Genomic DNA, 17032 nt, shown 5'->3' on the forward strand with positions numbered 1-17032 from the left:
AAAGTAATATTTGTGTTAAGTTAGGAAAGGGGAATTTCCCTGAGTGAGAAGAAGGTGGGCCACCTGATATTTCACTACCTATATTTTCAAAAAGGAGAAGGGCCAAGGGAAGGCTAACTGTGTAAATGATATCAGAGCCTTTCCTGGGTGTACGGGCCAAGGTGGGGGCAGGGAGAAGAACAGAACACTTAATCACCAAGGGCAAAGGAAAAGTAGAAGAGAGATAGCAAAGGGGAGGAATAAAAAGGCAGGGAGGCAGGAGGGTGGCTCTGCTGATAAAGGCAAACTTCACTGTCTTCACAATTTTGCCTAGGATCAGTCCAGTTTATTTTCTGTCAACACTGCATAAGCAAACAGAAGGTATAGACAAAGGTATTTCCACTAGGCATTGCCATACAGCTTACAGAGAATAACGGAGTGATACTAAAAGACCCACACTGATTCTCAAGAAAAATAAAGTTGTAATTTGCTCGTTCATTTTACATATTTGGCATCCTTATCAAAGGAGCTTCATTCCAAAGCAATAAGAAAAAGCAGGTGATTTCAAAGTACAGCAGTGATTTCATTATTCTAAAGTCAGCAGTGACTTCCTCTCAGTGTACTTTCAGCTCTGGGGCAAAACATTAGTTGAATTGCTTATTTTTTTATTTTTATTTTTTTTGAGACAGAGTCTCGCTCTATTGCCCAGGCTGGAGTGCAATGGCGCGATCTCAGCTCACTGCAACCTCCATTTCCCAGATTCAAGCAATTCTCCTGCCTCAGCCTCCCAAGTAGCTAGGATTAGAGACATGCACCACCACACCCAGCCAATTTTTGTATTTTTAGTAGAGATGGGGTTTTGCCATGTTGGCCAGGCTTGTCTTAAACTCCTGACCTCATGTGATCCACCAGCCTTGGCCTGCCAAAGTGCGGGGATTACAGGCATGAGCCACCACGCCTGGCCTAGTTGAACTGCTTTTACCAGTGAATAAGAACACAAATCAACAAAACATTTCAAATAAGAGATGCTTAGCTGTGTTATTTAAAAAAAAAAAAAAAAAAAAAAAACAGGCATGAAGGAACTTTTTAAAAAATGGAAATGGAAATGAACACTTTCTTGATAAAGGAAATTGTATTTCTAGAAAAGCTACCCAAATAAAAATATACTAAAAGGTAGAACTGCCTAAGGTTTAGTGGTCCTCAATTGTACCACCAATAATTACGCCCACAATTTTATCCTAAATAAGAGTGATTCCCTGTTCCTTTTCCTACAGAACATGTTCCTGTCCCCAAAGAGAATAAGAAAACATGACCCCTCCACCCAGAACCAAACTAAACTCAGGAGTGATTAGAATCACCTGCGGGCATTTTTCCCCAAACCACCCATACTCTGTAGATTCTGATAAGCCCTCCTAAAGAAGCTACAGCTCTTCCCCATTCCCTATCTGAAAGCAAGGAACCACTGCTGTTGGTCAGGAAACAGGCATACAACATCAGATGTCATTGTAAATGGCCACAATCTAAAAGAAACCAAAAAATAAAAATAAAAAACATGAGATAATAATGTTTACTTTGGGTTATTATTAATAATAGCAGTGGCAATTGCCAATCAATCAGCCAAGTCATGATGATGATGATAATAATGATGATTTGATTACTTTTAAGGACAATAATCAAAACATAAAATTATGAGATTGATTCTGTAGGCTTTTAGAAAAGTCACTTAAAAAGAGAAAAAATGATGCTCCCTGATATGGTGTGGCTGTGTCCCCAGCCAAATCTCACCTTGAATTGTAGTTCCCATAATTCCCATGTGTTGTGGGAGGGACCCGGTGGGAGACAATCGAATCATGGAGGTGCTTTCCCCCACACTGTTCTTGTGGTAGTGGATAAGTCTAACGAGATCTGATGATTTCATAAGGGGTTTCCCCTTTTGCTTGGCTCTCATTTCTCTCTTGCCTGCCGACATATAAGATGTGCCTTTCACCTTCCACCATGATTGTGAGGCCTCCCCAGCCACATGGAACTATAAGTCCATTAAACCTCTTTTTATCAATTACCCAGTCTCAGGTATGTCTTTATCAGCAGTGTGAAAACGGACTAATACACTCTCTTCCAGCAGAGGGCTCACAACCTTAGTACAGTAAATGAAAGCAACGCACCAGTGGCTGCACCATCAATGCAGTAATCTAGACTACATTAACTTGAGCAAGTCAAGTTCTTCACTTACCATTTGTTAGTCTATCAAATAGAAAGATATCAAAATTCCAATTTCCAACTTTTTCCAGCATACACTGAAATGAAAACCAAACATTTCTACTGTAATTTAACTTCAATAACATTGTCTTTTGGAGATATTCCATAGAGAAGTTAAAGAAAATGTAAAGTGATTGATTTACTTTAAAAAATACAAGTATCATTTTTCTTTTAATCATGACTTTTTCAACTGGCTCCAAAAAAATGCCAAAGGGATAAACTCCATTTGAGAAATGAAACATTGTTTTTCAATTAATGAACGCACAGGAAGGTTATGTTTCCCAGCTTATTGCTACAGTCTCGCAAAACTTTAAGAATTCTAGTATCACTTAACATCACAGAAGTGTGGTTCAAATGTTGTATGGTTTAGAAACTAAATTGCAAACAATCTAATAAAAATAAGTGACACTACCGAGTATTTACTATATTCCAGGTACTGTTATAAGTTACTCACTCTTTTACTACTCAGAACAACACTATCAGATGTTGTTTTCTTTTTTCTTTGAGACAGGGTCTCACACTCACTGTCACCAAGGCTGGAATGCAGTGGCACAAACAAGACAGCTTACTGCAGCCTTGACCTCCTAGGCTCAAGCAATCCTCCTGTCTCAGCCTCCCGAGAAGCTGGGACTACAAGCGTGTGTTACCACACCTGGCTTTTTTTTGTTTTTGTTTTTGTAGAGACAAGGTCTCACCATGCTGCCCAGGCTGGTCTCAAACTCCTGGACTCAAGCGATTCTCCCACCTTGGCCTCCGAACGTGCTAGGATTACAGGCATGAGCCACTACACCCGGCCTAGGCATTGTTTTCAATTCTCATTTTAGGGACGTAGAAACAAGCAAAAAATAACTAACTTGCTCAGCTATAAAGTGATAGAGCTGGAATCTTAAATTAGGTAGTCTGTTTCTAGAACCTAGGCATCTGACACTGATACCACACCATGCTTAAATTATTTGTTATTCAGTTTTTAAAAAAACACCTCTAACTTATGGATATGTATTTATATTATCTAAATATGCTTATAACACAATTTACTACATTAACTTTTAGGATAATGTGTACTTCAGCCAAGCAAATAAATCCCACAAAGACCCTAAAAACCAAATATTTTTATACCATACATTCTTAACCTGAACATTTTGTGGATTTTTTCTAGAAAAAAACTTACATTTTATATCCAAAAGTTCAGTGTTGTATACATTTATGAATACACTGACATGAGCAACACTAAGATACTACTAGTAGAAATCATTAATTATAACAGTACTAATAACAACAAATGACATAGAGATCAATATTCTCATTCTAAAAGGCAGAACTTGTAAATGTTTTAACATTTAAAGCAGGCATGAACACTTTCCACTGATTTCTTTTACTAAACAGGGAAGTAATTTTTTTCACTTTCATGTAACTGTAAAGAAGACACCCCAGCTTTACCTACACAACTTAAAAACTTATCTACACAAACTCAAAAATCTGGTCTGTAAATATTAAGTCAAAGATAACTTAAAATATATTGGAAATTTAATATTACTTAAAATCCTCATTTGATTAAAAACAAGCTCATTTAACCCTGATGTTCAGTAAGACATTTCTTTTAAATTATATAAAGATGAAGTAAATAATGCTCACAATTAACCAGTTTAACTATGATACATCTAAACCCTCAAAAATCTCTCTCAATGCAAGAGACTATGAAGACTCATTTGCTTGAAAGTCACGAGACCTTTGTGAAAAGATGTTATTAATACACACACACACAAAAAAAAGAGAGAGAGACCTAACTTTCTGTGCTGGGTTTACCTCTAACCAGCTGGGTGAGCGCAAACAAGTCCCTCGTGCTCTCTTGGACTCAGTTTCTTTATTGATGGAATACGGACATGATTAGATCAGGTAATCTCTAAGAGTCTTCCCAGCATTACAATTCTGTGAGATCTTATAGTTTAATGTTCTATTGATCTCCTTGTTACGTAATGTTATAATAATAAATGAAAACATTGTCACTACTTTAGTTATTTCAGAAATTTCCCTTGCTCTGTAATGTCTAATTATAAAACAAACAGCTGCTCTAAAGAAAAAAACCTGGAAAATGGGCTCAACTGCTTTTCATAGACAGAGAAAAAGACTCTATAAATCATTACTGTATGGGGAATAAAGGCCTTCAGTAAACTTATCAAAAAATTAATGTTTTCTTAAAAAAACTATACATACCTTGGCTTGTCCATTATAATCATCATCTAAAATGTTTAGGGAATTTGAAACCGCAGTACCACGAAAAAAGCGTGAAGATCTAAGATATCGCTGGAAACTTAGTAGCCTTCTGATATTCCTTGCAGAGACAGACACTTCAATTTCAGATTGAGCTGAAATAAGAAGAATAAAAGGTGAGTATAGCAAGTTAAAATTATACACATGCTATCTTTACAATACCACTTTTAGTTATGTACAAGCATTTTAAAAAATTCATTTAAATAATTATACCACATTTCCATGAGAGAAGTGATACTTTATTTCTATTTTATTTTATTTTTTTAAGTGAGTTCTCACTCTATTACATTTCTATTTTCAATCAAGAACTAAGGATGAAGGTCAATGGCCAATTTTGAGAGCATTTAGAAAGCTAATGAAGACTGGTGGGATTAATAATCAGGTTTTTTTTTTTTTAACTTTAAAATACTATCACCTCTTACTCTTTTGCTTCAATATACCACATAAACATGGAGCAGAAACATGGAAAAAACCTAGTTTCAAACTACTAGAAAAGCCAGGTCCTAAGTTACATATGAGATTTTAACAATTACACAAGTAAAACATTTCATATCCCAATGAGGCATCATTTCAAATATTTACTTAAGATAATTAAGAGGAAAAGGAGGTAGAAGGGGGAGCAAAGTGGTATATATCCTGTAAGTGTTCTAAAGGATAGGGATAAAAATTATTTAAGGTGATATGCTCTAGAAAAGATGCAGTTCTACAGTGGAGACTGGAATGTTCTCTTTCACTGAGTCTAACATAGCCATTCTTTCCCTCTAGTGTTAGAATAAACCAGAGTTCCCTGGATTGGGCACCAGATGAAATGACAGATCTGGGGTAAAATCTGTCTTGCAGGGAACATACGTTATCTTTAGATTCTAAAATCAAACCAAATTCAGTAAAATGTTCACAATATAAAACAGGAAAATCAAGACTGAGGATCAATAAATCATCTCTCTTAATTTAGAATCACCAGGTGAAATGGAAGGTAATCAAACATATTCTCTCTTGCATATCCAGTCACTCACTCCTCTATTAACCTCTAGCCCTGTGTTTCCTTATGTGTATAATGGCAATAATATCTAATTTAAGGGGTGCTGGATTAACTGAGATAATATATACACAAGTCAGAGACACAGCAGGTGTTAAATGGTGCCATGTCGAGGATGGTAAAATTGATGCTGCTCCCACTGCTTGCAGGTATGCCACCAGCAATTATCAGAAATTCTGAATCTGCTCATCTTGCTCTAAATAAAAGCATTTCATGGCTCTTCATCATCTTAATATGAACTTCATTTCCTTAGCCTGGAAGAGAAGGCTTCACGCTCCAAGTCTGGCTCTTTGTAGACTTGACTCAGCTGTCACCTTCCCTGGGAAGCACATTCAGTACACTGCCCCTATCTTGAAGAGGCGGGAAGCACCCGCTCTGGCTTCCCAAAGCTCCCTGTGCATTCATCTATAATAGTACTTCTGATATTATAATTACTTTTTTGTCTCCTTGAACAAATGATGACTTTCAGTACAGGCATGAACTATCTTTTTTACCTCTGTATTTCAAAGCCTAATAGTAATGCAAAGCATATAGTAATTGTAAAATATATTAAATAAATGCATAATATTTTTAAAATATCTGATGAGCTCTGAGGTTCCCATACACACAAATAAACAAGAAGTAAAATAATGCACACTGTTATGTGATTTACTTCTCCCATTTTTCATTCCAGTGAGTAAAATGCAAGTATCTAAAACAATTGTGAATCTTAAATTTCTGATCTTTACCAATGTAACTTACTTTATAAAAAGGACTAGAACCAAAATAGTAAAAACTATTAATATCAAGTGATGATTATGTTTAAACTAGAATTGGTCTGTTTGATGAAATTTGGGTAGATTAAATTCTATGAAAGCAATGTTCCAAATGCTTTGTAAAAAGAATCTCATTTAGTCATCAACAACTTCAAAAGATAAATAGTATACCCCACTTTACACATGAGAACACTGAGCCTACAAGAAATTAAATAACTTTCCTAAGGTCACATACCCAATATAGGGTGACACCTGGATTAAAAAACACAGATCTGCTTATAAAGCCTGTTTACTCACAAGGGTTTTTAAATTATATCTCTACAGTACTATTTACTGTCCGTTACAAAATTCTGTGTACATCCTTATTCAAAATAGTCTTTACTTCAGATGAAGGTATGGACAGAAAAAGAAACAGAAGGAAAAACGCTAATGCAAAGGAATGTTAAGTATATAACGGACTCTTCTAACTTTATTACTAGAAAAAAGTGGATCTGCAAGGGACAGAATGGCATGGCATGAATATGTGGGGAGGAGATAAGATCTAATTAATGTAACACTAGCCCCACCATCTCTGTATTTGTAAAGCACTTTACAGTTTTACAAGAGTATGTTCACATCCACTATCCCATTTAGTAATCATTACCATCCTGTGAAGAAGGCAAAGATTATCATCTCCATTTTACAAATATAGCCTTAGAAACCAAGGTAAAAATGCAATACAATGAATGCATTAGAGCTGACACACTTAGAAAACTTTTAGAAAATGCTGCAGAATACTTGTACTGTATTTATTATGAAAAAATAACCTAAAGCAGAGTTCAAGGTCATGAGTGCCACTTCATGAGCGTTCCCTCTGATTTATCTTAAATTACACACAAAAGGTAACAATTTTATTACTGGCAATTAGGATTGCTGTGTGTGTGTGCGTGTGTATTAGAATCACATTGTATGTATATATGTAAATTAGAATCACTGTGTGTGTGTGTGTGTGTGTCTGTGTGTGTCTGTGTGTGTGAGAGAGAGAGAGAGAGAGAGAGAGAGAGAATTTGAGAATCTCTTTGCAAGGACAACTGCATAAGGTCCAAAACATGAATTAGCCTCATTTGAGGGGGAAACTCCAACAATTCAATCCACTGTGCTCTGTCACCATGGTAGGATACATACTGTCAATGGTTAAGTCAATTGGTACTGTCTGGGAGCCAAGGCCCCAACCATGAAATCATGGTTGTATCCTCCCCTGCCTAACTCTTATTTTCTGGGCAACTTCTGACAAGTCATAATCTTCTGATATCTCATTTTCCTTAACTGGAAAAAAAAAAAAATCATGTTTCCTGTTTCACAGAGCCTTGAAGTTAAGATTCATTATCAAGAGTTCTATTTTGACCAAGTTAAGCTGCAAATGAGTATTAGATATTGACTCACAAAGAAATGATCACTCATCATGGAAGCCCAATGCCTTCTAAGATTAATCTCATAAAGAAACCTACATAACAGGATAAGAAATGGACCTTCACTTAATGATATAGAACCACCCTTATCAATTACTGATTATGTCACAGACAAATTAAGAAAGGACATGGAGCCTGTCTAGATGAAATGGAAGATCATTCAAGGAAAAGTGTTTTCTTCACCTACAGGGTCTGAGGGCCTCATACAGGAAGCCTACATGTAACAAGATTATATTCTGGAAAAGAATGAAAATCCCATGAGACTTTGCAGAGATGCCAACTAAAACTACCTCAAAGTTTTGTCTAAGATTTAACAGAGGACCAGAACTTTCGGGGGATGTCTGGTTTGATTTTTTTTCATTAATCTAATCTTTGAATATGTAATACATTGACGTTTCAAAAATAAGAAGGGATGGAAGAAAGAAAATAACAGTGAATAATTCAACCCTCTATGTGTCCCCTATACAACCACTCTCAAGCCCTACCCCAAAATGGTAACTTTTATCTTCAAGTTTCTATTGAGAGGCTTTTTTTTTCTTTTCTCGAGTTTCATTCTTGTTGCCCAGGCTGGAGTGCAATGGTGTGATATCGGCTCACCGCAACCTCTGCCTCCTGGGTTCAAGCAATTCTCCTGCCTCAGCCTCTCAAGTAGCTAGGATTACAGGCATGGGCCACCACACCCAGCTAATTTTGTATTTTTAGTAGAGACGGGGTTTCTCCATGTTGGTCAGGCTGGTCTCGAACTCCCGACCTCAGGTGATCTGCCCGCCGTGGCCTCCCAAAATGCTGGGACTACAGGCATGAGCCACTAAGCCCAGCCCTTCCTGAGTTTTAAAAAATTAAATATATAGAAACATATATTATTTTTCTACTTATTTTACATAAATGGTAGCATATTTTACAACCTGTTCTGCATCTTGCTTTTTAATTTATTGTGGATCACTCTCCCTGTCAGTGCATAGACACCTTCCCCGTTCTTTTATAAGGCTGTAAATAAAGTATTCTATCATACAGATGAATCATAATTTATTTAACTAGTCCTCTATTGAAGGGCACTGCTACAGTTTTACAGTTTGCAAGAATACCTTTGTTTTGTTAAATATGCTTATATTTCTACTACTTGATTTGTCAGCTTGAGATACCATCCTCTAATTTTCAGTTATTGCACATGAGGAAGTCACTCTATATGCCATGTTCTTTCCCCTTTCCTCTTCCAGTACTGTTAGTTACCAGAGCATATTTTTTTCCTTTCACTCTTATCTCTACTTTCATTTTAGGCTTAGCTGTAGAAACTGAATATATTCAATAGCGCAAGTCCTTTTATCTTAATTTCCCCAGTTATCTATTTGCTTGTGTTCATCCTCTAGTAGCATCCTTAAATGCTCATGAAAATAAAATTATCTCACAGCAATATATTTCACTCATAATATATTATTGAATGTTCAAAATTTTTTTTCAGTAGTCTTTTCTCTTTCTTGGTTCTCCTTTTCCTTTCTTGAATTTCTTTGAAGGTACTGGTTCATTATCTCTGGCATTGAAACTTGCAAAATCTGAGGCAAACCTGTTATTTTCGCCCTTGTAAGTGACTAGGTATTTTTGTATGGCCGCCCACAGAATTCTTTCTTTCTCTTTAAAGGCCAATTACTTTACTAAGATATATCTCATTGTTAACCATTCTGGGTCATTTTTGCCTGGTATGTTCTTTCAATATGCAAATTTAAATCTTCTGTTATTCCTGGAAAGTTTTCTTGAATTATATCTCTAAATATCTACTCTGCTCCACTATTTTAGCTTTTTAAAATCAGACACTCTAAACTGTCTATGTTGAAACACCTTTATCTGTTTTCTATCTCACTTTCTCTCCAATTCTTTTTAACTATTTGTTTGCTTTTCTCATTTCTATCCACTATATCCATTACTGTGTTCAGTATAAATTCTATCTTGTCACCTTCCAAATCTGTCTTCCTTTCCATGATATATTTAAATTTTACTTCTACTATTTTCTCATTCTGAATGTATATGTCTAATGCAACTGAACTCCTTTTGTTGTCTTATCTCTTCACTGAGTTCTTAATTTTGTGCTTTATGGTAAAGCTATTGTTTAATTTCATTTTTGAGTGGTAGGAAATTTAGTCACAATTTTCATCAGTTCTATGGCAGCACTATTCCATTAAGTGCTCTCCAGTCATTAAATTCTGCTGCTCTCTTCCACTGTTTTACTTAAATTATCTGCTGCGCCAGTTTCCTTTTTTAAAAGTCATTATTGAATGAGCTGAATTTTCCTGGACCAACTCTTTGTACCAAGTTCTTAATGGGGATAAAAGGGAGGTCTTGGGAGAGAGCAGAGGAAATCCCTCTGAGCTCTACTACCCAAATGGCTCTCCTTCTCTGCCAAAGGAATAAACTGCTTCTTAGGATCATGCCCCTGCTATTTCTCTAAACCATACGGGGCCCAGAGAGACTGCACTGGATCCTGCTTAACCCAGATCCTAGACCAGATGTGGAAAGTGAAATATTTAGCTTTGTACTTCAGGGTGAGCTCCCCACCCTCACCCACCCCTAAGCTTTAAAAAAGAAAAATTAAGACTTTTTTGTGTCCTAACATATGGTCTATTCAATGTGCACTCGAGAAGAATTTGTGTTCTGCTGTTGAGTACTCTGTATCTGTTACCTCTAACTGGATTATAGTGTTGCTCCGGTGCTCAATTTCTTTATTACTCTTCTGATTATCCTATCCATTATTGAAAGTGGGTTATTCAAGTCTTCATTATTGTAGAATTGTCTCTCTCTTAAATTCTGTCAAATTTTGCTTCATATATTGTGGAAATCCATTGTTAGATATATGTATGTGTTTATCATTATTATATCTTCCTGCTGGATTGAAACTTTTATCAATATACAATGCCCTTTATCTCATAACCTTTTTTTCAAGACTTAAAGTGTATACTGTCTGCCAATAATAATATAGTCACCCCAGATCTCTTTTGGTTATTATCTGCATAGTATATTATATTAGGGTTCTCTAGATTAGTTCTGTCCCTCTAAAGGGGAATTAAGTATTAACTCACACGATCACAATTGTGAGTGTGGTCCCACCACAATAGGGCATCTGCAAGCTGAGGAGCAAGGAAAGCAAGTCTGAGTCCCAGAACTGAAGAACTTGGGAGTCTGATGTTTGAGGGATCCAGCACAGGAGAAAGATGTGGGCTGGGAGGCTAGGCCAGTCTAATCTTTCCATGTTTTTCTGCTTGCTTGATTTTCTAGCCACGCTGGCAGCTGATTAGATGGTGCCCCCCCCACAGATTTAGGGTGGGTCTGCCTTTCCCAGCCCACTCACTCAAATGTTAATCTCTTGGTAACACCCTTACAGACACACCCAGGATCAATACTTTGCATCCTTCAATCCAATCAAGTTGACACTCACTATTAACCATCACATACCTCCTTTCCCATTCTTTTACTTTCAACCTCTTTGTGTCGTTATATTTAAAGTGAAGTTAATCTCTTTAATACAGCAGTGTTTTTTTTTCCCCCAATCTGCCAATCTCTGCCTTTAAAGAGAAAAATTTAGCTGAGTATGGTGGTGCATGCCTGCAGTCCAAGCTACTCCAGAGACGGAGGTGGGAGGACTGCTTGAGCCCAGGAGGCAGAAGTTGGAGTGAGCTGAGATTCCATCACTGTACTCCAGACTGGGCAACAGAGTGAGACCCTGTTTCTAAATGAAGAAATAAATAAAAATAAAATAGAGAAAAATGTAATCCATTGACATTTAATGCAATTTTGATAAAGAAAGATTTACTTCTGCCATTTTGTTATATGTCTTTTTTTTTTTTTGAGACAGAGTCTCGCCCTGTCATCCAGGCCGAAGTACAATGGTTCAATCTCGGCTCACCGCAATCTCCGCCTCCTAGGTTCAAACCATTCTCCTGCCTCAGGCTCCCGAGTAGCTGGGATTACAGGTGCCCACCACCATGCCCAACTAATTTTTGTATTTTTAGTAGAGACAGGGTTTCACCATGTTGGCCAGGCTGGTCTCGAACTCCTGACCTTGTGATCCGCCTACCTCGGCCTCCCAAAGTGCTGGGATTACAGGCTGAGCCACCATGCCCAGCCGTTATTTGTCTTCTATATGCCTTGTTTTTTGTTCTTTAATTCTTCCATTAGGCCAGGCGCAGTGGCTCACGCCTGTAATCCCAACACTTTGGGAGGCTGAGGTGGGTGGATCACGAGGTCAAGAGGTTGAGTCCATCCTGGCCAAGAAGATGAAACCCCGTCTCTACTAAAAATACAAAAATAAGCTGGGCGTGGTGGCATGCGCCTGTAGTCCCACCTACTTGGGAGGCTGAGGCAGGAGAATCACCTGAACCCGGGAGACGGAGGTTGCAGTGAGCCGAGATCCTGCCACTGCACTCCAGCCTGGCAACAGAGCGAGACTCTGTCTCAAAAAAATAAAAATAAAAATAAAAGTTCTTCCATCATTGCCTGTTTATTTTTTCTTCACTTTTTTTTTTTTTGAGACAAAGTCTCACTCTGTTGCCCAGGCTGGAGTGCAGTGGTGTGGTCTCGGCTCACTGCAACCTCCGCCTCCCAGGTTCAAGTGATTCTCCTGCCTCAGCCTCCCAAGTAGCTGGGACTATAGGTGCGTGCCACCACGCCCGGCTAATTTTTATATCTTTAGTAGAGATGGGCTTTCCTCATGTTGGCCCGGCTGGTCTTGAACTCCTGAACTCAGGTGATCCGCCCACCTCAGCCTCCCAAAGTGCTGGGATTACAGGCATGAGCCACCATGCCTGGCCCATTATTGCCTTTTTAAATTTAGGTTTTTGTTTTGTTTTGTTTTGTTTTTTGTGCATCATTTTGATTCCCTTCTTTCCTGTTTTGTGTATTTTTAAATTTACTTAGCGGTTACTTGGGGGATTACAATTAACACCTTAAACTTATAAATACCTAGTTTGAATAATACCAATTTAATTTCAATAGTATAAAAACACTGCTCATATGCATCTCCAATCCTCCTCCTTCATATTGTTATTGTCACAAGTTACATCTTTATATGTGTGTGCCCATTACCACAGACATAATTATTGTTATATGCATTTGCCTTTTAAATCATATAAGAAGTAAAAGAGGTGTTATAAACCAAAAATATAATACTGGTTTATATATTTACTTGTGTAGTAACCTTTACCAGTGTTCTTTATTTCCTCTTATGGCTTTGGGTAACTGTTAATACCCTTTTATGTCATCATGAAGAACTCCCTTGAGCATTTCTCTCTTATTCTCTTTGAAATGGAGATCTCACTATGTCGCCTAGGCTGGCATTGAACTCCGGAGCTCAAGAGATCTTCTTGCCCTAGCCTCCTGAGTAGCTAGGATTACACGCATGTGCCACTGTGCTGAATCTACCATTTCTTGTAGGACAGGTCTACTGGTAATGAACTCCCTCAACTTTTGCTTGTCATTAAACTCCCCTTCATTCTTCAAGGATAGTTTTGCCAAATATATAAATTCGTGGTTGACGGTTTTTTTGTTTTTGTTTTCAGGACTGATAATATGTTAGTTTATTCCCTTCTGGCCTCCAAGGTCCTTAATGAGAAATCAGCTATTAATCTTATTGAGAATCCCTTGTACAAGACAAGTTGCTTCTCTCTTGCTGATTTCAAAATTCTTACTCTTTGGGTTTCAACAATTTGACTATAGTGTATCTCAGTGTGGATTTCTGAGTTTGCCCCGATTGGAATTTACCGAGCTTCTTGGATGTGCATATTCATGTCTTCATCAGATTTGGGAGGTTTATTTCTTCAAATATTTTTTTCTGCCCCTTTTTCTTTCTGGGACTCCAGTGATTCATGTATTGGTAAACTTGATGGTGCCACCAGTCTCTCAGGCTCTGTTCATTTCTCTCTTTTTTTTTCTTTCTACTCCTCAGAATGGACAGCTTCAATTGTCTTGCCTTCAAGTTTGCTGATCCTTACTTCCCCCTGCTCAAAGGTTTCAACAACAGATTTTTCATTTCAGTTATTCCACTTTTCAATTCTAGAATTTCTGTTTGGTTCCTTTTTACAATTTCTTTCTCTTTACTGAGATTCTCATTTTGTTCGTACATTGTTTTCCTTATTTGTTTTTAGTTATTTGTCCATGTTTCCTTTTAGTTCAGTAAACATTTAAGATAGTTCATTTAACATCTTTGACTAGTAATTCCAATGTGTGGGCTTCCTCCGGGGTGGTTTATATCAAATTCTTTTTTTTCCTGTGGGCTATATTTTCCTGTATGTTTTGTATTTTTTTTGTTGGAAACTGAACATTCCAAGTTTTACACTAGGGAAGCTCTGGAAACTGAATTATTTTACTCCTCCAGGATTGTTTATTTTTAAAACTTAGCTGGCTTATGATAAAGGGTATTTCAAGGAAACAGATAAAGGGATGTATAGGGCAAGGAATGGGGGAAGGGGTGCAGAGCTTCCATGCCCTCTACAGGTGCACCACTCTCCAGGAACCTGCAGGTGTTCAGCTATGTGGAGGCTCCCTGAATGCAGTCCTCTTGGGTTTTTATGGAAGCTTCATAATGTCAGCATTCCTTCCCCCAAGGTATAGGGCAAGACTCTCTCTGGGGAAGGTCTTAGGACCCACAATCAGAAAAGTGGGGAGACATTAGAGTCCTACCTTGGGGCAGGTGAAAGGAGGGCAGGAGAAGGTCAGAGAAATTGTTTTTCTTGAGGCCTGCTCCTGAGGCCTGACACACTCAACATTACAACAAAAGACTGTAACAAGCGCTATGGAAGTTATAAGCCAGGAATTGTGGGCAAAAACATATAATACCGCAGGCCATCCGCTGGTTTTCAAACACTGATCCTTTACATCAAAAGAATATACATAATTATTAATAACTAGTCCAGTCCATCATAGTGCATGACTGTCTCCCAGGGTGAGGCTACTCAGGTTTGTAGGGTTTTTTTAGATCTTGTCAGGTTCCAAAAGTAGCAGTAGTTTGGCAAACATACAGTGTTATCCTTTCAGGCATCTGGAATAATTGAGCTAAGAGATAATGTTGTCTCTTGCTCCAAGACTTTGTTTTTGTTTTGTTTTGTTTTGTTTGTTTGTTTTTTAAGACTGAGTCTCACTCTGTCCCCCAGGCTGAAGTGCAGTGGCATGATCTGGGCTCACTGCAACCTCTGCTTCCCTGGTCCAAGTGATTCTTCTTCCTCAGCCTCCCAAGTAGCTGGGACTACAGACGTGTGCCACCATGCCCGGCTAACTTTTGCATTTTTAGTAGAGATAGGGTTTCACCATATTGGCCAGGCTGGTCTCGATCTCCTGACCTCGTGATTCGACCGCCTTGGCCTCCCAAACTGCTGGGATTACAGGCGTGAGCCACCACACCCAGCCAGCTCCAAGACTTTTAATGTAATATTTGATTTCCCTCAATTTATAGCCCACTTATTCATTTATTTACCCTCAGTTATTAGTCCTTCTTTTCTCCACTTGTCATTTATTTTTACTCAAACGTTTCCACATTTGGAAGGAACATTAAGTTTGGTCTCTGTGCTAGTCCAGATTGCTGGTTGTAATACTAGTCTAGCGAGTGCCTTTTCCTGTGTCCATTCCCATTCATAGAGGGTAGGGTTACAAAGGTTCTGAACTAGTGAACCATTTTTACCACTAGGCTATAACAGCCATATTCACTCTCAGCCCCAATTCTGCCAGATGGGGTGAAGGCACAACCCACCCCCACCAGGCCCTCAGGAATTCTGGCATAAGCCTTAAAAATACAGTTATACTTTCTTGCTTAGAAATAATCCTTGTTGCCAGCACTTGTAGTCCTAGGACTACTGTATCAGGTAAGGGGGAAAAATGTTTTTAGGTGATTTGGGGAAGAAAGAAAAAAACTATAGTTGTTACACCAGTGTACTTCTCCCTTGGCAAGAATTTATAGTCATATCAGCATCCTCCACAACCCCTATTCACCAGATCAACCAGAAAAAGACAAAAATCTTGTGGGGACACTCCTTTAGTCTCACTCATGCTGAATGTCAGCACACACTCGTGACGGTGAGTAAGGCAGCCCTTTGTGCTTTCACCTCCATCTGTTATGGACAGTGTTTCAATTGCCAGTTCTACTTATCTTTCAAACTATACTCTGAAGAGGTTATCTGTCTGCCCAGTGCTGGACATTATGGGCTGTACAGTATGTTCCTTTGTCTGACAACAGTTGGCCATCCAAATACATGCAGTACCTTCTGTTCTAGCTCTTTAATGGCACTCTAAGCATTTGCATCTTCCACAGGTAAGCAAAGCCCAATCCAGAATCAGGTCTATCCCACGTGTAGCCCCCTAGGGCTACCAGCATCAGTCTCACTTGCCAGCTATGTTCAGGGCGTTCCTACCATGGAATCTGTCCCATAACCATAGGCAGCCTGTCTCTCTTGCAGAGAAACAGAACTGTTCTTACCGTTGTTATGTGTCTGAGAGGGGGCAAAAGGAACATGTCTTGATTCAGCCCACCTCTACACTGCTGCAGTACCCCCAGATCCAATCATTCCATGAACCTCAGGGAGGCACACGGGGATACTTGCTTGCATTTTATGTCTTTTCCAAACTACTTTTGCCTTTGCTTGTCTGTTTGCCTTTTTCTATTCCTTGTATAATCACTGAAGTTTCTGTTCCATTACCTCTGCAGTCAGCCAGTGATGTGGCACAGATTTCCTTAAGTGTCTGGCTCCAAAATGGGGGTGAGGGGGTCGGGACAGTACTATCTCCTTAAATCTCCTGACAGATGCCACTGGGGGAAACCCCTGAGGCCAAGAGGGCCAAATCTTGGGAAAACATCTGCATCAGTCCCTCAGGGGTCCGCCAGAATGACGAGAACACCAAGGTCTCCACTGCCCACCCTGGCTTCAGCCAGATACTGCAGGCATATGGGCCATATCCCCACAGGCCACAGGGCTGAGGAATGGGGGTTGGTTACTGGTTCACCCAAGCTGTCCTGACAAAAAACAGTGGCCTCCCCCTTCAACAAGTACTCTCTTGGTGGCTCTAAGTGTCTAATCAGGGCCCAGAGTACTGAAATAGTTGATTCTGGTCATTTTTTCTACTTGGGTAGTTGTTTCAGTGGAGAGATCAACCCCTGGAGGTTCTTACTCTGTCATTTTGAATGGCATTCATCCCTTTCTTTTAAAAGGGGTTTTTCCTAAAGATCCTTTCTGGGATGAGACATCTCAAACCCTCTCTTTTGCTCAGCCTAGGTTTGAGAATGGGGAAAGGTTGCATGTGAGAGCTTAACTGTCTAGAAA

At 38.7% G+C, this 17032-nt stretch overlaps 2 protein-coding genes across 5 annotated transcripts in view; one reads left to right on the forward strand and one right to left on the reverse strand.

The window, feature by feature from the left end:
* MTFR1 (mitochondrial fission regulator 1) overlaps positions 1-17032 on the forward strand; it is a 135946-nt gene that overhangs the window by 107879 nt on the left and 11035 nt on the right. The window lies entirely within an intron of this gene.
* The window catches only part of PDE7A (phosphodiesterase 7A), a 124803-nt gene that overhangs the window by 25505 nt on the left and 82266 nt on the right, over positions 1-17032 (reverse strand). For all 4 annotated transcript variants that reach the window (XM_054497507.2, XM_054497509.2, XM_063668815.1 and 1 more), the window contains 2 exons: positions 4447-4598; positions 2210-2273 (listed from right to left, as the gene is read on the reverse strand). In XM_054497507.2, coding sequence (XP_054353482.1) covers positions 2210-2273; positions 4447-4598 — 216 coding nt within the window. The remainder of the gene's footprint in view (positions 1-2209; positions 2274-4446; positions 4599-17032) is intronic.

This window comes from Pongo pygmaeus, chromosome 7, assembly GCF_028885625.2.
Source record: "Pongo pygmaeus isolate AG05252 chromosome 7, NHGRI_mPonPyg2-v2.0_pri, whole genome shotgun sequence".
NCBI lineage: Eukaryota > Metazoa > Chordata > Mammalia > Primates > Hominidae > Pongo > Pongo pygmaeus.